Source organism: Paramisgurnus dabryanus, chromosome 14 (genome assembly GCF_030506205.2).
Source record: "Paramisgurnus dabryanus chromosome 14, PD_genome_1.1, whole genome shotgun sequence".
Lineage (NCBI taxonomy): Eukaryota > Metazoa > Chordata > Actinopteri > Cypriniformes > Cobitidae > Paramisgurnus > Paramisgurnus dabryanus.
The window spans coordinates 5971919-5997542 of NC_133350.1; the positions used below are offsets into that span (position 1 = coordinate 5971919).

The 25624-nt window shown below is 39.3% G+C and overlaps 2 protein-coding genes across 5 annotated transcripts; one reads left to right on the plus strand and one right to left on the minus strand.

Annotated features, from left to right (window-relative positions):
• The first annotated feature begins 51 nt into the window (after positions 1-51).
• Positions 52-22171, plus strand: il1fma (interleukin-1 family member A). 3 transcript variants are annotated; one of them, XM_065241125.2, is made up of 8 exons: positions 52-1779; positions 13935-14135; positions 14615-14721; positions 17750-17846; positions 20024-20360; positions 20467-20601; positions 20750-20889; positions 21156-22171. In XM_065241125.2, the coding sequence occupies exons 2-8, from the start codon at positions 14124-14126 to the stop codon at positions 21399-21401; spliced, it is 1074 nt and encodes a 357-aa protein (XP_065097197.1). In that variant the 5' UTR covers positions 52-1779; positions 13935-14123; the 3' UTR covers positions 21402-22171. The 3 variants fall into 3 exon arrangements, with proteins under 3 accessions (XP_065097197.1, XP_065097195.1, XP_065097198.1); XM_065241123.2 differs by having other exon boundaries at positions 14003-14135; XM_065241126.2 differs by having other exon boundaries at positions 14003-14135; positions 20482-20601.
• Positions 3168-11947, minus strand: LOC135718828 (uncharacterized). 2 transcript variants are annotated; one of them, XM_065241121.2, is made up of 10 exons: positions 9856-11947; positions 9488-9664; positions 9199-9371; positions 8756-8971; positions 6025-6313; positions 5663-5796; positions 4584-4823; positions 4110-4271; positions 3941-4030; positions 3168-3737 (listed from the first exon to the last, which is right to left on the minus strand). In XM_065241121.2, exons 1-10 carry the CDS (start codon positions 9920-9922, stop codon positions 3570-3572), a joined length of 1716 nt encoding a protein of 571 aa, XP_065097193.1. In that variant the 5' UTR covers positions 9923-11947; the 3' UTR covers positions 3168-3569. The 2 variants fall into 2 exon arrangements, with proteins under 2 accessions (XP_065097193.1, XP_065097194.1); XM_065241122.2 differs by having other exon boundaries at positions 9852-11945.
• Positions 22172-25624: the final 3453 nt, after the last annotated feature.

Sequence of the window (25624 nt, forward strand, 5' to 3'; positions counted from 1 at the left end):
CTATATAATACTGCCACTAACAATGGCGGAAGTATTTAGCGGAGGTGGAGCGGTAGGCGGAGTTTCCTTTGCAGCAGTTAGCCACAGGTCTTCATAGGCCCTGTCCCAAATGGCGCAGTTTATGTGGACTTTCAGTCGTAGGCCTTTAATTACATGTACTCGCTTAGTCTACGAATCCGTAGGGTGTCCCATCCATGTAAAAAGATGAATATAGTGTCCATGACGTCACCCATAGGTTCCTGAAGATCATTTTTCAAGCCAATAGTAGGCGGTGCCTGTCGTTGCCATCTTGCCTGCGCGTCACTCACAGATATCGGAAAATGGGCAAAGAGGCAGGACAGGGGTGAAGCTGAGGTGGCTGAAACCACGCCCGCCTAGCTGGACTCTAGTGACAGCAGTGGCTGTTCACCCCTCACTCAAGTGGCCACGCCCTTAATTATGCAGAACTTTAAGGCTTAATATAATTTAAACGGATGAGTGGCAAAAAAATTCACCCCTCACAGTTGTCATGAAGGGCAATTAGCTATACAGACCAAAAACAATTTTTGTACCATAAACACATTTTTTTTTCTCTAAAGATGGGCATTTTAACATGGAGGTCTATGGGAATTTACTCCCTTTTGGAGGCAGCCTCTAGCGGTCAGTCGTTTCTCAATATGCGTTCTTGGCTGTACTTGTGTTTTTGTGGACCAGTCACGGTCAAAGTATGTTTCCAATTCCAAGTTTGCATCAAGACAAGTGTGTTCTTGGCCCACCCATTTTATCGAGGATGCATCCAGAGATGACTTGTGCAGACTTATGACAAGTTTCCCATAATGCATTTCCCTTCAACAGCTATAAAGCATATATTACCATTTCTGTGTCATAAAATGTAGTTTTAAGAGCTGCTTAGTCGAGAATATAGATGAGTAAACTTCATATATTTGGTCAGTTAGTAAAGATAGCACCTATTAAAATTTCCTTTTGGATATGTGAGTTCCAGGGATCAGCGGGCGGTCAGCGTTGTGTCACAATTTGCTGCTGTGTCTGATGGTCAAAGATAAATATTGCCTTTGGATATATCTAACCCATAATATGCCATTTTTTGTCTCATCAATTTATTTTTCTTTATTATTTATATGTGTGTTATTTGTTATTATCTTTTTTTAACTGCTGCTTAAGTTAAGTTTCATTATAATTATATATAATAATATATTCATAATATTATCTTAAAACTGTAGTTACTGTGCTTTACTTTAACTGGATTTTTTATTGTGTTTATTTCATGTTGTACAAACGTTTTGTAGTATTAAAATAAAATGGTTGTGTTTTATATCATACTTCATTTTGTGATAAATACATTAAAGCCGTAACCACATATTTCATATTTTCAAAACAAAAACAGGGTTTTTGCATTTTATATATTTCGTTATAAATACATTATAAGAAAAGCCAGCCAAGTACTGCACGTCTGAATGACGACCAACTCAGCTTTTCCATTTGTACGGAGCCCCTATGGGGACATGGAGAAACAATTAAATAAAGTTTAGTTTCATGTGCTCACGTGAAACTTTCATGTGCTCGCGTGAAACTTTCATGTGCCGTCCTCAGGAGTTCGAACTTGTCGAAACTTCTCTTCCTATTTCCGGCGTGACACACGAGTTTGTTCCAAAATTCTCCAGTGAGTCCTCGTGGACTCGCGTCAAGGGTCCCTAAGGTCTGTGGACTCCGATGATGTCCACAAGTCCGTAGTGTGGCATTTGGAACAGGGCCAAACTACGCGAGAATCACGAGCAGTAGGTAAGCTTAAAAAACGGAAAATAAATATATCCTATGGCTTTCCCCAGCGCTGGTCCACAGAAAATTTTAACTCAGCTTGTCATAGAAGCAAAAGAGCTTAAAAAGAAATCCATAATATTACATGTAAAGTTCCGTTTTGCTTTGGATTTTTTTTGGAGGTTTTGCTGTCGCTGGAGAAAGCCAGCGCTCTCCACCGACCGGAGTAACATTAAAGAAGTATTGCGTTAACAAATATGACATGATTTAATTAATATGACAGAGAAGCGCATCTTTATCTAAATAAAAAGGATTGACGTTTGGACTTCTCATTGATTACATGACGTTTACATTAGGCAAAGCAGACACTTTTGAGATTTAAAAAGTGAGGAAGAAAAACATGAAGATTCGTCATACGTGCATCCTCTTTATGTGTAGAAAAAATAAGTAGGCTAATTATGTATATTATAATGTATAATAATAATAATATAGATCATGTATAATAATAATACAGAAAAATATAATCATGATCATTTATATATATATCAACATTATTAAAGGCTTAAGTTACACATTATAATTAGTATTTGATTATAGCATACGTGATAATTGTATACGAGTGGTTTTAAGTTTTATTCAATTTTTGCGTACATTTAGAATAGATTTTGATACAAACGTTTTTGTTGAATCACGATTTGTTCGTGAAAACATCCGTTCCAACATCTTACGCACAAATTTGTGAGACCCAATGAGACTGAGGCTGCGTCCGAAACCGCATACTGTATAGTAGGTACTGAATTAGATAAAGTACCTACTTACTTGGCGTTAAAACAGTACTGTATAGTATGAATCCGGGTAGTATATGAATGAGATTCGGACGTACTACATCCGCCATGTTGCTACATCACGTGACATACGTCGTCATCACGTCATGTCATTTCAGCGCGAAAACAGCCGCGTGCCTCTTCTTCTTCGTTGGATAACTCCTCGTCCGGGGCATCATGGGATAGTGAAGCGTCCATCGTATGCACACTGCAAAATCTAAGCGGAAGTAGTAGGTCATCCGGGTACTTTTCGCATCCTGTTTTTCGAATACTATGTATTCGGACATACTACTCGCCTCGCCTACTGCTTTTCGCGTACTATATAGTATGTAGTAGGCGGTTTCGGACGCAGCATGAGTATTTCTCCTCTCTTTCTCAACTGCAACATTGCATGCAACATTAACGTTACCCGTCTCCATATAGAGTTGAACGGTCAATTGAAAGTTAAAGCTTGTTAAATCCAATCTTACAAGTCTTTAATAAAGAGAGGCTCTCTGACCTACTACTGCTCTCTATCTAGTGAGATATATTCTAATAAATCGTGAGGAATTCATTATTTAAAAAAAAAAAACACAACAGACAGACGGGTACTCTTTATCCGCCAGTATTTTTTATAATGTTGCCAGTCAGTGCCAGCATATTTAATGATTTTCTCAAAAGTTTAAAGAGGACCTATTTCATTGCTAAAAACAATGTTATTTTGTGTATTTTGTAGTCGCACGTGTCATTTTTACGCTCCGAAGTGTGCTTATCAGTGTCGAGTTGTGAGTCATTTGATTTGGAACAAAACTTGTGACTTAAATGTCTGCAGTATCTCTTGTATTCACAAACTCATGGCAGTATGCAATAAGATCCAAAACAAAACATAGTTCAGTCATTTATTTGTAATCATAAGCTAAAAATGGGCCTTTATCCTTCACAGTTGGCAGCTGGTCGAGGTTGAATGTATAGCATCATTGTCGAAAATCTATTTGACATTAAATGTAGATGTTACAGCCACATGAGACCGTGCATTTGTGAGATATACTCTTCAGTCCTTGTCTTTTCCATTCTTCCTGATGTACTCTCATTCAGTCCTCTGTGTTCATTTATAATGTTTTGAAATATGCGGATACTTGCAGCTTGACCCCCGGCAAGGTTTAAAGCATGAGGTCCAACCTGTAGATATTTACAAGGGCTAGTTGTCACAAATCAAAGCACACGAGAACATTGTGTAAAAATATAACAATCAGATTATGAGATTATGAGACTTAAGAAGCATGAATTTCACAGGCAGAGTTATTTGGCTCACAGAGCCACACAAAGGCTGTGTGTTTACCTTACACAATAACTCTCATTACATATCAGAAATATAACTCTACCTGAAGTGCTGCATACTGTCCCATTAGGTAAAGCGGACATTCAGGTTTCCACTGCAGTGATTCTGTTATACATGGCCAGCCCTCCAGAACCTGTCAATCAAGTCAGAAATGCTCTGATCAGATAAGCAGACAAAAAATTCAAAACGAATGCCAACACGTTATATCTCACTTGAATGGGGAATTTTCTCATGACATCTGCGAGTAAAGGATCTTGATTAACATTCAGTTTGCAACCGGTTGCCAGCCAAATCTTTTCGCCGCTCCACTGTTCGCCATTGCACAGGGAGACCCTCCAACTCTGAGACCTATAGCACCATTTAGCCTCCGTCACCTTGAGAGAAAATTAAAGATTTAATTTTGTTTGTTTGTTTTTCTATGAAATCATACGCTTACATACGATTCTTTGGTCATATCATTCGCCTAAAAAAGCATAACGCAGGTCCAACCTTTATGTCTGCAGTCATGAGATCACATGACCAGCTGAACACTACAAACTTTATCTTGATAAATATATAAACAACTGTTATAAACTTTCACACAGTTTTATTTTGAGGAATCATTACATCTGCTATCTTGATCTAGTGTTGATCTGATCTGATCGAGTCTCATGGGTATCTGTCCACCCTGCCCGAACCAACGTCACCTGGCAGTATGTTCTGATCAGAAGCTGTCCGCTTTGAATGAAAGGTTGAAGTTGTGTGTAGGCCTCTGGGGTCACCGCTCCTCCTTTTCTGGCTTGTTTGATCATTGCTATCCTCTTGTGAAGACTCCTTTCGTTATAAAACTGCCTTAGGAAAGCCAGACCATCCATCTTGATCCCGTGCTCAATGTGTGAATAGCGTCCAATTAGACTCTCTATGTCCCCAACATCAAACTGCTTCAGCTATGTGACAGTAAAAGTTGGCATTTTAAAACATACAGTTTACACGGGGCTAGGGATGCACCGATACTGGTATCGGGTATCGGCCTCGATACCACATTTTCTAGAGTACTCGTACTCGTTGAAAGTCCCCCGATACCAGGGATCGATACCACGGTCTGAGAAATGTCTATGTTTGAGCGGCGTGTAAGGGGTTAATGCCTCTTGTGTTGTCCAAAGAGGCAGAGTTTAGAACAAACTGGAAAACTAGTCCTTTGTTTTTTTGTTAAATTATATGACTAAAGCTGTTACCTGTAAATTTAAATCATGTTTTTTTATTAAGTACTCGGTATCGGTATCGGCAAGTACTGAAATGCAAGTACTTGTACTCGTACTCGTATTCCAAAAAAGTGGTATCGGTGCATCCCTACACGGGGCATATCATGAAAATCTGACTTTTTCGATGTTTAAGTGCTATAATTGGATCCCCAGTGCTTCTATCAACCTAGAAAATGTGAAAAAGATCAACCCAGTAACTTAGTTTTGATAAATCATTCTCTGCAAGCATGTGAAAAAATAGATCATTGTGATTTGGCTCCCTTTGTGATGTCAGAAGGGGATAATACCGCCCCTTAATCTGCACTATCCAACCACGGCACTGCCATTTAGTGCAGAGATCAGCTCATTTGCATTTAAAGGGACACACACAAAAACTGCACAGTTTTGCTCACACCTACAAAGTGACTTACAGTGCATTCAATCTATACATTACTTTTGTAAATATGTAGGTTCCCTTTGCTCTATCCATCATGCCACATGATCACATTATCACTTACTATCACAACACACTGGGTTTAACTTACCTGTAAGTGTTTTCGCAAGACCCAGGTCACATGACTCGCACCCTGCTTCAGAGCAATTGAGATAATGTGGGCGCTGGTTAGACCTCCACCCACCACCATCACTCTCTGACCCATATGACACACAGGTGGAGGACCTGAGACAAAGTTTATTTAAAAAATATATATTGCTCTGAGGAATCCTATAGTATTTCTTCTGTGGGGGAGGCAGAGCATAAAATTTGATTTCAGTCATTGATTATTGATTTCAATCTTTGACTTGACCTTACTCAGTCAAGGTTATTTTTTTAGGAATGTTCTTTACATTATGATATTATGTAGTAAACGGTACAGTAAATCTCATTTGAATATCAACTTCAACGCACCTGTTTCATTTATTTCCTCATGTGTACAGAAGTAATGCATGAGTTGTACTGTGTGTTGTAGACTTCCCTCTGGGTAACTCTCCTGTATTGCCTCCACCCAAGATGGGATGTTTGCCATCTGTGCTCTGGAAGGCCCTGTCGCCATGACAACAGTTTTTGCCTCCACTTTTTCCCCTGTGTTTAACATCACGTTGAAAAACTTCACCTTGCTCTCATCCTCCGTAAGGACCGGAGTGATTCTGTCTGCTGTGGCTCTGATAAGGACACTGTCCAGGTCATATTTGCGTACCTGGATGGAAATGCAATCCTTAATTTTATCATTACAGTACACTTTTTTTCTATGCAATATTTTGAGTTTGGTTAGTATCAAACATACAGCCTGCTATAATCTTGTTAAAGGTGCAGTGTGTAAATGTTAGAAGAATCTATTGACAGAAATGTAATATAATTTACATAACTACCATATTTTCCGGACTATAAGTTGCATTTTTTCCTAGTTTGGCTGGTCCGTATGGAGCTAGAAGAGTCTCAATAAAGATAAATGCACACACTACATTCACATATGCACACACAGGATTCATAAATACACACGCAGGATACACAAATGCACTCAAAATTCACAAATGCACACACAAAATTTAAGAAGCACAGAAGATTCACAAATGCACACAAAAATCAGAAATGCACACAAAATTTATAAATACACAACCAATTCAGAAATGCAAACAACATTTACAAATGCACTCAAGATTCACAAATGCACAGGACAAGATTCAGAAATGTATTTCTGATGCACACACAAATATATCTTGATTAACAAACTGTTTTTGGTCTATGAACTTTACTGCATTTGTGTGTGAATTTTGAGACTCCCCTGACTTCAAAACCATTGGCAAACCAGCTTAAAGGTCATGTGATTGGCTTATAAGTAAACAATCCCCCACGTGGGGTGCGTTCTTGTGATTGGCTAAAACAAGGGAGATATCTAATTGGTTTCAGATCATTCCCTGTTTAAAAAAAGCCATTTGTGTGTCGAGCCAAGTCAGGGGAGTCTCAAAATTCACACACAAATGCAGTAAAGTTCACAGACCAAAAACAGTTTGTAAATCAAGATATATTTGTGTGTGCATCAGAAATACATTTCTGAATCTTGTCCTGTGCATTTGTAAATCTTGAGTGCATTTGTAAATGTTGTTTGCATTTCTGAATTGGTTGTGTATTTATGAATTTTGTGTGCATTTCTGAATTTTGTGTGCATTTGTGAATCTTCTGTGCTTCTTAAATTTTGTGTGTGCATTTGTGAATTTTGTGTGCATTTGTGTATCCTGCGTGTGTATTTATGAATCCTGTGTGTGCATATGTGAATGTAGTGTGTGCATTTATCTTTATTGAGACTCTTCTAGCTCCATAGGTGCGACTTGTATGTCAAAATTAATTCATATAAACCAAGAGAAACCATTACCGTCTACAGCCTCGAGAGTCCACTATATGCTGTTCCTGTATTTATGTAATTCAATGGATTCAGTGATGTGGAATGACTTCGGGAGCTTGGTGAACTTAATTTGATTTTCTGTATGCAATTGTGTTGCCTGAATACATGTTAATGTTACGTTAACAGTGTTGGGGGTAACGCATTACAAGTAACGTGCATTACATAATAATATTACTTGTCTGAAGTAACGAGTAAAGAAACACATTACTTTATAAATGTACATATTAATATTTGAGTTACTTTTTAAAAAAGTAATAAGTTACTTTTCAGTTTAATTAATTTGATTAAAAAATAATGGACTGAATTAAACTGAACAAAGTCACGTAGAATTATGCACTCTTATGCATGCATGCCTTAGCAGAAACAGTTTGAATCAGAAACTGAGATGGCAGGCCAAAGCTTGACATTTTAGCGATGAAAATATGCGATTTCTGAATGGAGAACTTCTTAGTCATAAAAAATACCTGCAAGGCCTGAAAGAGATCAAACCTCAGCCAAGTAAGAAAAAGTAATGCAAAAGTAACGCAAAAGTAATGCAAAAGTAACGTAAGTATTACTTTCCATAAAAAGTAACTAACTAACGCAATTAGTTACTTTTTTGGGGAGTAACTTAGTAATGTAATGCATTACTTTTAAAAGTAACTTTCCCCAACACTGTACGTTAACATGAACGGACATCTATTCAGCCTGCTGTTATGTGCCATTGTTTAGTTGAATAACTTGCCTTTCAAGATTAAATGAATTGAATTTGTGAAATCATTTTCAAAACGCATTTTTGACTGATACGACTTATACTCCGAAACGACTTATAGTCCGGAAATTACGGTATGTTTTCCTTATTTATTGACCTTGCATAATAACAAATCGCACCTTTATAAATATAAATAAGACACATTTTGTATTTAGGTAGAATAACAACATGCTGTTCATGCTCTGAGGTGTTATCTTGCAGCTAAGCATTTAAAAGCTGAAATATAAATTGTTTTACATAAAACTTTTACAGTTTCCTATGCAAAGAGAATGTAAGCAAATCATTTGTACAGTACTATAGCTTCATTTCTGTATAGAGCTGGTTGGGAGCAAGATGGCTCAACCAATGGGACTGTGCTGCAAAACCTAGTTTTGCATTTCCGTTTGTTACAAAAAATGAAACTTCAGCCTCAGTAGGAAAGCTGTCAAACCCCCAAATTTTGTAGTTAGTCATTCCACACAATTCCTCGTGCATCATGACCCCCAGACCTGCTCCTGGAAGAAGTCTATACTGAGCTGTGTTCCTGGCAGACTGAAGTACAGATTCTTCTGAAGGCCATTTGTTGCGCTTAGAAGCTTTTTGTCCCTCTTACCCAGGCGGTTGTCGTTAAAAAAAGCATTTTCGTCCTGAATGTAAATTTGCTCGGGTAGACAGTGCAGCTCCTCCGTCCGATTTTGCACCAACACAAACTCCTGCAAGGCTTTCTGGGATGGCACACAAGTGCAGGGCTGTCAGTCCTTGATGATGGTTTGAACATTGCTGAACATATACAAATAGGTCTCCATAATATTCATAAGCTGTGTTTGCCATGTAAAAAGAAAACTATACAGTACTATACTATATTTGATACTAAAATATCTGTTACAAATAATATAATATTATAATAAAACAGATAATGAGGTGTTAAGCATGCTCTCCAGTGCTGAATTACCTTATTGAATGGGTCGGTGTGCACAAGCATGTGTGATCGAAGATGTGGGATGCCCAGGGCAGTAAACTGACTTTCCCACAGAGATGTCCACCTTCCATATGAATCCACCACCTTGAAGTGCAATGGAGGGCATGATAGATGTTTCCCTTTATTCTCTGTTTCTAACACCGCCTCTGTTGAAAAGATAAATCTAATTCATTTCAGATGATAGGAGAGGATGATTGAAAAAATAAAGATGCTCAGATTAAATTGTGATAAACCAAATAGTTTTTTTCTCTTCCTGACTTACTGGCTGGTTGTCGTTTTTTGTTTTTATGGCATCCACTTTTAGCTTTTGATTTGCTGAGCTGAATTCCTTGAAGTATCTCCTCATTAGATTGGCAGATAGGTTGGTCAGGGTTTAAGAGTAAAGTAGCGAGTGTTAGAGCATGAGGACCTCCACCAATTATTAACACATCCAACATTTCTGATATAAGAGAGAGAGAGATAGAGAGAGAGATAGAGAGAGAGAGAGAGAGAGAGAGAGAGAGAGAGAGAGGTTTAGTTAGTTATACAGTTATTTTTTTTCCACTGCTGTTTCTTGTAAAAACAAAAAAACGTATGTTAGAAAAGTTCCACAAAATAAGTACACTTTAGAATAATGAATCTGTTACTTGCTGTTTTTGTCGCCTATCGCCTGAGTGCAGTCGCTTGAAGAGTATAGAAGAAGAAAGCTGTAAGACATAGAGTTTTCGGTTTAGAAATAGTGTGGCGCGTCACGTCCAGTCTATAGTTACCCTGGCTCATGATTGGGTGTCTAGAATAAGGGTCACTCTCAAAATAACTCTGTCATGGAGTTGAGTGGTATAATTTTAGCTCACAACTTGTCACTGTTATCTAAATAAGACAGAACTTAATAACTTAACATGGTAAATAAATATCCTTTCAGAAAATAAGATACAAATGATGTCACTGGGGCGGTTTGTACCTAAAGGGTGCATATTAGGACCTTTATTAAAGAGTATCGTCCAAATGCGTAGAACCTACAGAGAAAGATCAAAACAACGCAAAAACGCACACAATGAATGGTGACTGGAAAGCAAAAGCCAAATCCCACGGCATATGAAAACGGCGGCGGGTTTCGGCTCCCCGGATAGCAACATTTGGCTGAGATCTGGCAAAATTTTTCTTGGCTGAAGAGTGAAAAAACAATCAAAAAGGTTTTTGTCATGAAGGGATGTAAAAAGTGGGTTCAGACGTCGAACCGACGTTGGTTTCTGATGTTATTTGATGTTGGCTCCTGACGTTGGACCGACGTTGGCTGCTGAAGTCAGTTGACGTTGGGTTCGGATGTCGGACGACGTTGGGGTCAGTTGATGTTGGGTTCTGACGTCGGACGTCAGTTGAAGTTGTGTTCTTACTTCAGACCGACGTTGGGTTCTGACGTCGGAACGACGTTGGGGTCAGTTGATGTTGGGTTCTGACGTTGGACCGGCGTTGGGTTCTGACATCATTTGACGTTGGATTCTGACGTCGGAACGACGTTGGGTTCTGACGTCGGACTGACGTTGGGTTCTGATGTCAGTTGATGTGGGTTCTGATGTTGGACCTACATGGGTTCTGACGTCAGTTGACGTTGCGTTCTGACGTCACTTGACGTTGGGTTCTGACGTCACTTGACGTTGGGTTCTGACGTCACTTGACGTTGGGTTCTGACGTCACTTGACGTTGGGTTCTGACGTCATTTGACGTTGGATTCTGAAATCAGTTGAGGTTGGGTTCTGACATCGGACCGTCGTTGGGTTCTAACGTCGCCATGTCGGCGTTGGGTTCTGACGTCGTAACGGCGTTGGGTTCTGACGTCGTACCGGCGTTGGGTTCTGACATCGTACCGGCGTTGGGTTCTGAAGTCGTACCGGCGTTGGGTTCTGATGTAATTTGACGTTGGATTCTGAAATCAGTTGATGTTGGGTTCTGACGTCAGTTGACGTCGGGTTCTGACGTCATTTAACATTGGGTTCGCAGGTCAGATGGACTTGGGTTCTGACGTCAGACCAACATTGGATTCTGATGTCATTTGACGTTGGATTCTGAAATCAGTTGATGTTGGATTCTGACGTCATTTGACGCTGGATTCTGAAATCAGTTGACGTTGGGTTCTGACGTCAAACTGACGTTGGGTTCGAAAGTCGGACAGACTTAGGTTCTGACGTCGGATAAACATTGGGTTCTGATGTCATTTGACATTGGGTTCTGACATCATTTGACGTTGGATTCTGAAATCAGTTGACAATGGGTTCTAATGTCAGTTGATGTTGGGTTCTGATGTCGGACCGACGTTGGGTTCAGACATCTATGTTGGGTAGATCTCTGGCATCTGTTGGTACAGAGCTGGACACTATGGTGAACCTTTGTGAGTAGATGAAGTACAATATCCACTAGAGGGCAGCATAGACATGTCTACACTATTTGTCATTTTGAGATTGTTAAACCTACAGAGGAGAAGAGGTTGGGTGTGAAACTTTTTCTGTTCCTCCAAACATTGGGTGAATTTCTGGGTGAAGTAAATCTAAATAGATTAATAACAACTTCTTCAGTCTGCTTGGTTTATTAGACTGAATTTCTGTTCCAGTTGATTAATCATTTATGGGAAACCTGTCATAGAGGAAGTATATACAGTATACTCTCCAGTTAGTACGAGTTGTTCCTCACTGACACACACCTGCCAGCACCTGCTTTTATTATTTTTTGTGGTATTGCTGAGCTCATGCATATGATTAGGGATTAAATTATTTTATTATTTTTTGTGGTATTGCTAAGCTCATGCATATGATTAGGGATTAAATTATTTTAATGAAGTTCTTCTTTGTCAACAATTATTTAGTCATTGTGAAATGACTGTTGTTTTTATTAAATAAAGGTACACCTATATCCGCTTCTGGAGTTCCACATTGGTTACATTACCTCACCCAGAGGCGTATGGCCATTCAGACATTACGCAATACTTAGTTGTAAATGAAACTTCAATATATAGAAGTTATTTGTATCTTTAAAAAAATGAATGAAATGATTGTGTACTGGCTTTGTATAAAATGCTGACATAGCTCATGCATTTACATCTAAACAATCAACTCATTGTTTAAATTGAAAATGTTATCATTATCAACATGCTCTTGTAGCATGCCTTTATTCTCCCTGATGGAAATTTTTAACTGGTGTCTGTATTTACCATCATAATACTCAGATTAAAGTGATATTTAAGCATCACCACACATCAAAAAACCTTTTCTAACAAACACTACTAAACTGGAAACAGGAAAATGACTCATATGACTCTTTGAACTACAGAGACACGTTTTTGCACTTTCATAAACGTGATTTAATGAGAAATCTGTCTGAAGGCCATATTCGAATGGCTTGTGGGTTTTAAAGATGATTAAATGTCAAAGAATGTTGCGTTGTTGGTGTATGTACATGTCACCATTATACCCTGTGTGTGTGAGAATGTGTCTCTTTCCATGTGTGGTGACATTTAGTATGCAATGTCTACAACTTGACTTAACTGATGCATCACACATTTTTTATTTTATCCAGTCACTGGGTTGAAACAAAGATACTGGATATAACAAGTTATATTACTGTGAATTAGGGCAAAATGCAACGCTTACTATGACCGCTCTGGCAACACGAGTTAAAGCCACTAGCGGTTACTACTCTAGAGTAGCATTTAGGGCGAGAGGAAGTATCACATCGTGATGTAACTTGCCTGTCCCTGCAAAAAAAAATAAAAAATAGTCAGGCCGGTTGAGTGAGAATGTTTTTGTGCATTGTGACTGTACCCACGCATTTTTGCCTTTTTTACATTCTCAACTTTGGTTATGTTTCAAAATGCTGTACTATGTTCAGATAGGTTAAATGCAAAATGCAATGAATTTGTTGGTTTCACATGCTTGGTGTGTGTGTGTGTGTGTGTGTGTGTGTGTGTGTGTGTGTGTGTGTGTGTGTGTGTGTGTGTGTGTGTGTGTGTGTGTGTGTGTGTGTGTGTGTGTGTGTGTGTGTGTGTGTGTGTGTGTGTGTGTGCGTGCATGCGTGCGTGTGTGTTTTTTTGTTTGTTTGTGGTGGTGATGAGAAAATGAAGTGAAAGGCTAATATTTAAGTGGTAACCTGCTGTGAGCAGCAGGAAAACCACAGTGATACGTGGGTAAATTGCAGTGCAACAGAGCCTTAGCAAATCTGTCACAGAAAAACCATTGCTGAAATTAAAGCGAATAAACTAATCTGAATTACTGAAACAATATTTATTATGAACTATATTCACACTTTGTGCTCCAGACTGAACTTCACTCTTTTTATTAAATATACAATAATCTGATATTTTTATAGGACTAAATAATGAAATATACTGAATGTGCTGATCATGAAAAGAACACCACTTCAGCAAAAATTTGTATTTGGTTTGCTTTCCATGTAGTGAATTAATAACTTCCTTTTTTATTCATTTGATCATACAATGAGTTTATTCAATGATGGGACATTGTGTGCATGTGCATGTAATGTGTCATTCTCTTTTGTTTAAACTTGTAAATATTATATGATACCCGGAAAAAGATATTGAGTAATATCATACTGAGTAGGTGACAAAGACACATATTATATTATATTATATTATATTATATTATATTATTATTTTATATTATATGTGTAAAATCAAATGTTTAACAAAAAAGTCCTTGTTTCTTTATGCTTATGTTTTATAGCACAGAGTTGTTATGTCCCTTCCCCATGCGGTCCTTCCCGTACAATCTTAACACTTCTGCTTCCTTAGAAACACCTCACACTTTGTGTGAAGTGACATCACAGTGTAGCTTCCTCTTCAAGGGACAGCAGAGTTCTGAAAAGGCAGCACTTCGGAGTCTGACAACTCTGTGATCTGAGATAACATCAACATGGCCACAAAGGTAAGCCAAATTTGTGTGTGATTTTTTTGAACAAATTTCTGAACATACTGAAATTGATCACTTTGTACTTTGTTATTTGATGAGTTGTGATTGTGTAATACCATACTGTAGATCAGTGGTCTTCAACATGGTGCCCGTGGGCACCAGGTTGCCCGCACGGAGTCTGTGAGTTGCCCGGCAAAGCACATTCTAATAAAAGCCTCAATTTTAATATTGATTTATTACATGTTTTATAAAAGCTTGGCTTTTTTATGTATGTTAAATTTTTTAAACAATGATAAATCATATCAACAAGTAAAATAGGATAAAGTTAACAAGTAAAATAAAATGTTTGGAGTAGACTATATCAAAAAAGTAGCCCTTCAGATTGTTATCCATTTGCTCACGAAAAGCTTGGAGACCACGCCTGTACATGTTTTGGGGAAAACAATTCTTAAAGGATATTAAACAGTTTCTGGACATGTTATGTGATCTTTCAGGGCAGTTCTTTCAGTGGAGGTGTTACACTGCTTCACACTGAGCAAGATGGAAAACATTCCTATGAAGTGAAAAACTTCATAAGTTTAGACAAAGGATTTTTTGCAAGGTGGGATGTCTATCTATATGTCTGTCTGTCTGTCTGTCTGTTTGTTTGTTTGTCTGCCTGCCTGCCTGCCTTTCTGTCTGCCTGCCGTCTGATTGACTGCCTGCCTGTCTCACTAACTGCCTGCCTGCCCGTCTCTCTGACTGCCTGCCTGCCCGTCTATATATCTGACTGACTGACTGACTGCCTGCCTGTCTATCTGACTGACTGACTGACTGACTGCCTGCCTGTCTATCTGACTGACTGCCTGCCTGTCTATCTGACTGACTGACTAACTGCCTGTCTGTCTATCTAACTGACTGACTGACTGACTGACTGCCTGTTTATCTGACTGACTGTATGTCTATCTGACTGACTGTATGTCTATCTGACTGACTGCCTGTCTATCTGACTGACTGACTGCCTGTCTATCTGACTGACTGACTGACCTACTGCCTGTCTGTCTTACTGACTGACTGACTGACTGTCTATCTGACTGACTGACTGACTGACTGACTGACCTACTGCCTGTCTGTCTTACTGACTGACTGCCTGTCTATCTGACTGCCTGCCTGTCTATCTGACTGACTGTCTGACTGCCTGTCTATCTGACTGACGGACTGACTGACTGACTGACTGTCTATCTGACTGACTGCCTGTCTGACTGACTGCCTGTCTGTCTGTCTGTCTATCTGACTGACTGACTGACTGACTGACTGACTGTCTATCTGACTGACTGACTGTCTATCTGACTGACTGACTGACTGACTGTCTGTCTTTCTGACTGATTGACTGACTGACTGACTGACTGTCTATCTGACTGACTGTCTATTTGACTGACTGACTGACTGTCTATCTGACTGACTGACTGACTGACCTACTACCTGTCTATCTGACTGACTGACTGACTGTCTAACTGACTGACTGACTGACTGACTGTCTATCTGACTGACTGACTGATTGCCTGCCTGTCTATCTGACTGACTGACTACCTGCCTGTCTATCTGACTGACTGACTGACTGCCTGTCTGTTTGACTGACTGACTGACTGTCTATCTGACTGACTGTCTATTTGACTGACTGACTGTCTATCTGACTGACTGACTGACCTACTACCTGTCTATCTGACTGACTGACTGACTGCCTGTCTATCTGACTGACTGACTGACTGTCTATCTGACTGACTGACTGATTGCCTGCCTGTCTATCTGACTGACTGACTACCTGCCTGTCTATCTGACTGTCTGCCTGTCTATCTGACTGACTGCCTGCCTGTCTATCTGACTGCCTGCCTGTCTGTCTGTCTGTCTGACTGACTGTCTGCCTGTCTATCTGACTGACTGCCTGCCTGTCTATCTGACTGCCTGCCTGCCTGCCTGCCTGTCTATCTGACTGACAGACTGCCTGCCTGTCTGACTGACTGTCTGCCTGTCAATCTGCCTGCCTGCCTGCCTGTCTATCTGACTGCCTGCCTGTCTATCTGACTGACTGCCTGCCTGTCTATCTGACTGACTGACTGACTGCCTGCCTGTCTATCTGACTGACTGCCTGTTTATCTGACTGACTGCCTGTTTATCTGACTGACTGCCTGTCTATCTGACTGACTGCCTGTCTATCTAACTGACTGACTGTCTATCTGACTGACTGACTGACCTACTGCCTCTCTGTCTTGCTGACTGACTGACTGACTGACTGACTGCCTGTCTATCTGACTGACTGCCTGTCTATCTGACTGACTGTCTGACTACCTGTCTATCTGACTGACTGTCTGACTACCTGTCTATCTGACTGACTGACTGACTGCCTGTCTATCTGACTGACTGCCTGTCTGTCCATCTGACTGACTGACTGACTGTCTATCTGACTGACTGACTGTCTATCTGACTGACTGCCTGTCTATCTGACTGACTGACTGACTGACTGTCTGTCTATCTGACTGACTGACTGACTGACTGACTGACTGTCTATCTGACTGACTGTCTATTTGACTGACTGACTGACTGACTGACTGACTGACTGACTGACTGTCTATCTGACTGACTGACTGACTGACTGACTGACTGACCTACTACCTGTCTATCTGACTGACTGACTGCCTGTCTATCTGACTGACTGACTGACTGACTGACTGACTGTCTATCTGACTGACTGACTGACTGATTGCCTGCCTGTCTATCTGACTGACTGACTACCTGACTGTCTATCTGACTGACTGACTGACTGACTGCCTGTCTATCTGACTGCCTGCCTGTCTGTCTGTCTGTCTGTCTGTCTGTCTGTCTGTCTGTCTGACTGACTGACTGACTGACTGACTGACTGACTGACTGTCTGCCTGTCTATCTGACTGACTGCCTGCCTGTCAATCTGACTGCCTGCCTGCCTGCCTGCCTGCCTGTCTATCTGACTGACTGACTGACTGACTGCCTGTCTGACTGACTGTCTGCCTGTCTATCTGCCTGCCTGCCTATCTGACTGACTGACTGCCTGTCTATCTGACTGACTGCCTGCCTGTCTATCTGACTGACTGCCTGCCTGCCTGCCTGTCTATCTGACTGACTGCCTGCCTGTCTATCTGACTGACTGACTGCCTGTATATCTGACTGCCTGCCTGTCTATCTGCCTGCCTGTCTGTCTATCTGACTGACTGCCTCCCTGTCTATCTGACTGCCTGCCTGTCTATCATACTGCCTGCCTGTCTATCTGACTGACTGACTGTCTATCTGACTGACTGACCTACTGCCTGTCTATCTGACTGACTGACTGCCTGTCTATCTGACTGTCTATCTGACTGACTGACTGACTGACTGCCTGCCTGTCTATCTGACTGACTGACTGCCTGTCTATCTGACTGACTACCTGCCTGTCTATCTGACTGTCTGCCTGTCTATCTGACTGACTGACTCACTGCCTGTCTATCTGAATGACTGCCTGTCTATCTGACTGACTGCCTGCCTGTCTATCTGACTGACTGTCTGTTTATCTGACTGACTGACTCATTGCCTGTCTGTCTGACTGACTATCTGCCTGTCTATATGACTGCCTGCCTTTATAGAGAGGGCGATAAAATCCTGAAGATAAACCAAGAAAACATTGAGGATGTAACACCAGAAATGTTGGCTTATATGCTGATCGCAGGATCTCCTATGTTGGTAGGTACAGAATTTAATCGTACACATAACCACATTTACATATACAGTATACTTACACTGTCTTCTGTCTGATGTAAGCTATTTACAGTTTTTCTCTTTGGCTCAATTCTCGAATGAGTTCAGATCTTTGAACAATTCATTTCTTGTTCATATCAGATTCTAATTTCTTATTGATTTAAAGGGGACATGAAAATCTGACGTTTTCCATGTTTAAGTACTACAACTGGGTTCCCAATGCTTTTATCAACTTAGAAAATTTGAAAAATGTCAACCCAGTAATTTAGTTTTGGTAAACCATTCTCCACAAGCATGTGAAAAAAATAGGTAATTGAAATTTGGCTTCCCTTATAATGTCAGAATGGGAAAATACCACCCCTTAATCTGCACTATCCAACCACAACACTGTCATTTAGTACAGAGATCAGCTCATTTGCATTTAAAAGCACACAACAAAAACGGCACGATATTTTGAACAAAAATTTCACATATGTACTTTATTTGACATCTTAAAAAAGTATTGTGAAATGTCCCCTTTTAGCAAATAGCAAGTGTTTTGGCACATTTGTCCATACATTGGTCTACAGTTTGCACAATAACTAAAATACAATAACTCATAACTGATGAGTTGATTTACAATAAATATGTCAAACTCTTTCCAACCTCTCAATATTGTTTCATAAAGTCATCATATTCAAAAAGATCCTATCAGTTATCAAAATCTGTCTATAGACCAGTTCAAATGATGTAAACAACACTGGTCCAGAAACACTTCCTGTTACAGTTTGTGACAGTTATTTTTTATTTTACATATATTATTATCTTTAAGATGTTTGTTTAACTTCAGTTAATTCAGGTTTATATGTTCTGTTGGTTTATTTTATCCCAACGTTGATCTAGTGTTAAAAAACGGAAACAGGAAGTGCTTCTGGACCAGTGTTGTTTACATCTTTTGAACTGGTCTATATGCATCCATAAATATGTGACATGGAATGTTTGAAATGTCTGCTAGTATGGCAAATGACCTGATATTGCAATAAAATTGAATTCATGACCAGTCAACAATCAAGTTTGGGAGCATACAGCATGTACAGTTTGCCCACAGCACAATCATACCATTTTTTTTGTACAAATGTCACAATTCTCTCTGGTCTCGGTCTTCACTCGGACTCAACCCTCCCTGGACTCGGTCTTGACTCTGACTCAACCCTCTCTGGACTCGGTCTTAACTCAGACTCAGCCCTCTCTGGTCTCGGTCTTGACTCGGACTCAACCCTCTCTGGACTCGGTCTTGACTCGGACTCAACCCTCTCTGGACTCGGTCTTGACTCTGACTCGACCCCTTTCTGGTCTCGGTCTTAACTCGGACTCGACCCCTTTCTGGTCTCGGTCTTGACTCGGACTCATCCCTCTCTGGACTCGGTCTTGACTCGGACTCAACCCTCTCTGGTCTCGGTCTTGACTCGGACTCAACCCTCTCTAGACTCGGTCTTGACTCGGACTCAACCCTCTCTGGTCTCGGACTCAACCCTCTCTGGTCTCGGACTCAACCCTCTCTGGTCTCGGACTCAACCCTCTCTGGTCTCGGACTCAACCCTCTCCGGTCTCGGTCTTGACTCGGACTCAACCCTCTCTCGTCTCGGTCTTGACTCGGATTCAACCCGCTCTGGACTCGGTCTTGACTCGGACTCAATGAGCTGGTCTTGAATACAACACTGATACAAATGCATATACAGTAAGCTTTATTTTTTTGTTATTTCCCTATGGCATTTGAGATGGAATGGACCTGCAAGCTCTGCATGACGTCAGACTTTTGTGAATTTTTCTTTTTTGAATCTCTTGCAATCATAATTTAATGTACACTTATGTGTGACAAAGTAAAGCATTGTTCATTTACAATCATCAATCACATGACACAAGAATTTGTTATTTTGATGACACTGACATGAAAAATTACTCTAAATGTATTTGAGAAATGCTTCAAAGCAACTGAGAAAAACTATAAATGTGACCGTAAGATAGAGAAGTGAAAGTGAACGTTTCACCGTGGGCTCATTAGGAGATATCAGGAAATTGATCACATGGTATTTTGTGTGGGTGAGAATGCTTTAGGAATAGGACATGTGAACTTGATTCTCATTTTCCTGAACTGTGCTTAAGTATATGGTCTCTCATATTAGACTATACATCAACCGACCAGACCGAAAAAAGAAGAGTGTTCATCGGAGGAGATCAAGGCCTTTAATAAGGAGCCAACAATGATGAATTTCTGCCTGAAGATGGTGAGAGAGGAAGATCTGGATAAAGAGGGGGACCAGGAACAACCACTTCCAGAACGAGAGTGGGAAAAGTGTGTAAAAGAAGACAATCTGCTTTTCATCTCCATGGCTGAAACAAGCTTAACGCTGGTTGTTGGTCGAGGCTGCGACCCAGCACACCCTTGTTACAACTGCGGAAGAACGGACTGCCAAATTAATGACGTTGTTGTCATACCTGAAAGAGCTGAGATTGCCTTCAGTAAGTCATCTTTGAAATGCTAGAATTAAAATGTGATTTTTTTAAATATGCATATGACTTTTAAGTATCACACATGTCTACTTAAACGTTTTGTTTAACTGTTTAGCTCCCATTATTTCAGATGGATCACTGATTGTGAATCGGGTTAGAGAACGGGATAATTTGTTTCTGAAGAGTTACTTCATTAACAAGTATATCACCCCATCTAATGAGGAGTTGATTTTGAAAGACACCATGTCAGGTTTGTCCAAAATAATGTAAATTTGATGTTTGATATTTTGTTTTAGTTTCAGGTAGGGTCACTAACACTACCTAGCTAACATTTCCTGATTATTGGTAACTGTACGCTGTTCAAGCTCCTGTTTTAAAAAGCTTTATTCTCTTTTCAGCAAAAATCACAATCTACTATTACATGCCGACCATACCGGACAAAGCTGGTCTTCCAGTAGTGCTGAACTTTACTGGCACTAATAATTTCTTCCGCTGTTCCACCAAGAAAGGGGAAAATGAGAAGATTTTAGAAGTTGTGGTTAGTTTTCATTCATTATTGCTAACATGTAACCCGTTCTAGTTACAGGTCTTTTTTTATGCATTTGTGCACCAAATAAATGATACATTTATATATTTTAAATGTTGAACAAAATGCTGAGACACTTATATTGATAATGAAGTAATGTTTGTTAAATTGCATGTCGGTATTGATTTCTGGAAACTTTCTGTAGTTTCTAAATTAGATCATTTTCATGTGAAATTCAGTTTTAAACTCCTGCTAAACCAAAGTCTCATATATTTTAGAGCCATAACAGAAAGGACCTGAAAAACATCTGTGCAGATGACCAAGAAAAATGGTCCCTGGTGTTTTACATGTCTGCTTCAGCTGAAGATCTCAGGCGTTTCGAGTCCGCTCTTCACCGAGGTTGGTTTATTTCCACACAGCGTGTAAACTGTGATAAAGTTGATAAAGCTGATAAAGTTGATATGCGGAAGAAAAATGAGTCTGAGCCATTTAAGTTTTATTTTGTAATTGAGAGTCAGAAATAAAACATAAAGGGTTGTTTCAGAAGATGCTTGAAGTGACAAAAAGACTTTAAATATAAAGTAAGGAGGATCAAATCCTTGACAAATAGAATTTTTTATATCTTTTTTTGTTTACACAAAGTAACTTTGCTATTCATTTATGAGCTATTATCATTATTTGCTTGTTTTCATAATCAATATTTTGAGGTGAAAAATGTAACTTGAACCTGACATATTTTGTTTCCATATTATTAGTGATGACCTCACAAATTTATTCAAGCTGATGTAAGCGATCCTAATGTGTCATTAATAAGATGAGAAATTCTTTGGAATGGCAACTTGGCACTCTTAAAAATAAAGCTTCCCAAAATGTTCTATAAAAAACCTTGAACATTATTAAGATAAACCTATCTGACGTATTAAAGTGTGGCTTATACTGTAAGGTAAAAGAGAAGTGGTGGTTGAGACCCTTTGACTGAAAGTTCATTAGAGGAACCAAAAAATGCTTCTTTTGCAAAGAACCCTTTTTATAACCTTTATTTTTAAGAGTGTATAAGTGATAACCTTTTAAAAAAGTCTTGATTGCTAAATTTGGACTGAAGTAATTAGTTTTGGTTTAGTTTAAAAATACAGCCTTCTCCAAAGAATGTACTTAAATGTGTTTAACTGCTATTGCAGTAGTGAGTAGATATGTATCATATTATTAGCTAAAATGTTTTTTTACCCTGCCATTCATATGCATATGTGTCATTTTTTTTTACATTGAACTGATATTTTCAACCAATACATGTAATTGTTTTTTATTGCTATTGACTCATGACCATTTTCATGATTACGTTTTTATAGCACTGAAATATAAAATCAACAAAAACATTTACTGTGTGTCATTCCTTACATTTATATTGTTAAGCAATTTTTTATTTGTATGTGTAAGCATCATTTATCAAGTTTATCCTTGTAATCTCAATAAAAAATAAAATAAAAAGTTATTATCTCGAAGAGCTGCTGTGTTTGTGCATAACATTTTTTGTTACTAAAGTAAGCCTAGTTTTATGCAGTGGGTAAAATAAGAATTGAACACCATTTTTTTTTTTTTGTAAATAAATTATATTTCTAAAGGTGCTAGTGACGTGGTAACACTAATAACCTATGCATAGATGTGTAATCATGTTAAATGACACAGAAGTGTGGGACTGATGAAGAAAAGCAGGTGCAGAAAGGCATGGAAAGCCAAGACAGTAAGTAATAAAAACCCAATTCTGCCACTTGACATGCAAATAATAAAAGCTGTTTCAGTCCCAACTGATAGCCTATAAAATAGTTACTCATTAGATGTCATGCAAGAAACGTCTCATGATGGGTAAACCCTAACCCAAACACACGGCCAGGAAACTGTCACTTGGTTTCAGAGAAAGAAAATTAAGCTGCTAGAATTGCCCAGCCAATCACCTGACTTGAAAATCTATGGAAAGAACTAAAGATCAGAGTTGATGGAACCCAGCAAGAAATTTTGGCTAAAACAAGGCAAAATTTGGGCTTTCAAAGAAAGTCTAAAGACGTCAAACCTTAGGCTACTCCAAAAATAGATTATGTGTGTACGCATAGAAAGTGTAAGTGAAATGAAAGCAAACACATTTAACACCTGTTGACTTTGTTACAAACAGTTATTTAGGCAAAAAACTGTAACACTAAATGCGTTGTTCCAGAATCCACCCATCTCTGTGTTATTATTGAAACATAAATATAAATATATAAACACAAAATCAATACAAAATAACACATAATGTGTTAAAATTACACATAATGTGTTAAAAGCTTAACGCAAAAAGATGTGTAAAAAATTAACACATCCTTTCAAAGAGTGTAGTTAACCATCATTTCACTATTGGTTTTTGCTTGCCCACAGAACCTTTAAGATTTGTTTGTGAAAGAATGTGTCAAACCACAAATGAGCAATACATGTAACTAGTTTCTCCATAAATGAGGTGTCTTGATGCTTTCATTACCAACAAAGGCTTTTGTACAAGACTAATGTTATGAAAGTCTAAATCAGGGACGTGCACAGGGGGTTGCCCGGGCATCTGCCCATATGCCCTTCTCGCCACGTTGCCCTTCCAAGGTGGAAAAAATAAATCGTACTTTTACTTCGTTATACTGGGCGGCTTTCCCTTGTTCCTGTATTTTGATTAATAACGAAATGTGTATTTTATTTTTAAATTGGCGTCTCGTGTTTTTGGGACATTCGCGAATTAATGAGTCGTTTGAATCGATTCTTTACGAAGCAAATGGGCCAAACGTTTGGAATCGTTTCACGAATCAATTTGAATGAATTGTTGAGATCGCTGCAAAAACTGAATCGTCTGATCCGGTTTTACTCGTAGCCAGGGTTTAAATTGGGCCGGGGCCGTCCGGGGCTAAGCTCCGGCACATAGGCTGAAGGTCTCGCTCTGCTCTTGCCAGTGTACCTGCTGCGCTTGTGCGCGTGAACTCGCTGCGCTGGTGTGTGTGCACTGACGCGAAGGGAATAATGTGTTTCCATTCATTATGGGGCATACTCACCAACGCAAATTCAACGATTTGCGCGAGTAGATTACATACAAAGTCAATGCAAAGACGCAGTCAGACGCGTCCTCGCACGGGACGATGCAAATGACGCGAATTGGGTGCCGCAATTGCCGCGAAAACACGCGCTTTTCCATTTAAACGCGTCTTCGCGCAAGTTATGCAACTCAAGCGAAAAAACTCAGGAACTTCAAGAACGCGCTCTCACGCAGAATCATTTGACATAGAGACGAGAGAGAGAGAGCGACCGAGAGAGAGGGAGGTAATAATGGTGCCCACTTCGAGGAAACTTTATAGAAGACTAGAAATGTGTTAAGGACTAAATTATGTATGTCACTCATCTAATTACAGTGTTAACTGGATAACACTGCATATAACTCATTGTATAGTTTAATACATTTATGTATTTTGATTACACAAATCAAACCTAACTATATGATTGTTTTAGCTGCTGACCAGCATAGGGACTCTCTATTGCTAATTTCTAAGACATGTTGATGATACAGTACTGTGTGTTGTACCTTCTCTTGTTAATTGAGTCTTTTTGGGTAGCCTATCTTATGCATATATAATTATTCAAGGAGGTTGATTCTTTAAACTTCATTTAAATTTTGATAAATTGTGCATAATGATATGTGTAACAAATGGATATAGGGTGTCAAACTCATAGATTTGCATCATTTTAAATTCAGACGCTCTTTATAAAATATTTGGGGTCAACCTCTGGCACAGATTTAAAGTTAAAACTTATCAAATTCTATCAGAGGTCCAGAATGTCATTGAAACACACCAGTGGCTTTGCTGTCATCAGTACTAAACATGTTACCCCTCAAAGTACCCTCCCCGCAGAGCCCCCCCACATAACAAATCCCAATTTAACCCCTGCTCGTAGCCTATGTAGAACACGCAGAAAACAAAGAAAGTTGGTTGTTGGATGACGTGAATACTAATTTACTAATCTTTTAACTAAAAGCAAAACTTCACATATGTACCCGCTATTATATTCACCTTATTCCGCCACGCCCCTTTTCAATTCTTCGCTCTTCCGCATTTTGTCAACCGACTTCCGCTGCTAATATGGCACAGTGCATTCGGGAGCTAGTTTGGTGGTTAAAAGATTGTTCGTAGTTCACTATAACTTTAGCTAAATGACAAATATCGCAACTGCTGTAAATGTTTTGAATTAGGAGCACGGAGAAAACTTGATACGACGCTCGGATAGTCTTATAATGTCCCATCAATCGTCTCGTGGTTAGAAGATATGAAGCAGCCGCGGCAAGTAACCTATGGGACATATTTTATTACCTCGTCGTGTCAGAAGGAGTTGATGGAGCAGCATTATTAAAGTAACTATGCTTACCAATATTTACACAGTGATTTCGTCTTTTTTTAAGCAAATGTGCAACTTAGCCAGTCCAATATCTATTTCGTTTTTATGTGGTAATGTACCATGATAGAATTCATTTGCAAACTTGCCAAAACTTATTCCTTCAAATCAGGAGACCTTAATCCTTTTAAGTGGAATCTACAAAGCTCACATATGGTTTAAGAAATTCCTTACAGATAATATCTGATCACACTGTAAAGGTTTATATAACTGCATGACAGGTAACATCTGATCACATTGTAAAGATTTAATATAACTGCACAATATCTGATCACATTGTAAAGGTTTTATATAAATG

Excerpts from the sequence above, each read along its gene's own strand:
- LOC135718828 (XM_065241121.2), bottom strand. The coding sequence starts at position 9,922 with ATGTCTTACAGCTTTCTTCTTCTATACTCTTCAAGCGACTGCACTCAG. Across the intron at positions 5,797-6,024 it reads TGAGGAAATAAATGAAACAG|GTCCTCCACCTGTGTGTCAT; the intron begins GTGCGTTGAAGT and ends ACTTTGTCTCAG. Across the intron at positions 4,824-5,662 it reads TCTTGCGAAAACACTTACAG|CTGAAGCAGTTTGATGTTGG; the intron begins GTAAGTTAAACC and ends ACTGTCACATAG.
- il1fma (XM_065241125.2), top strand. Across the intron at positions 20,361-20,466 it reads AAGAGCTGAGATTGCCTTCA|CTCCCATTATTTCAGATGGA; the intron begins GTAAGTCATCTT and ends TTAACTGTTTAG. Across the intron at positions 20,602-20,749 it reads TTTGAAAGACACCATGTCAG|CAAAAATCACAATCTACTAT; the intron begins GTTTGTCCAAAA and ends TTCTCTTTTCAG.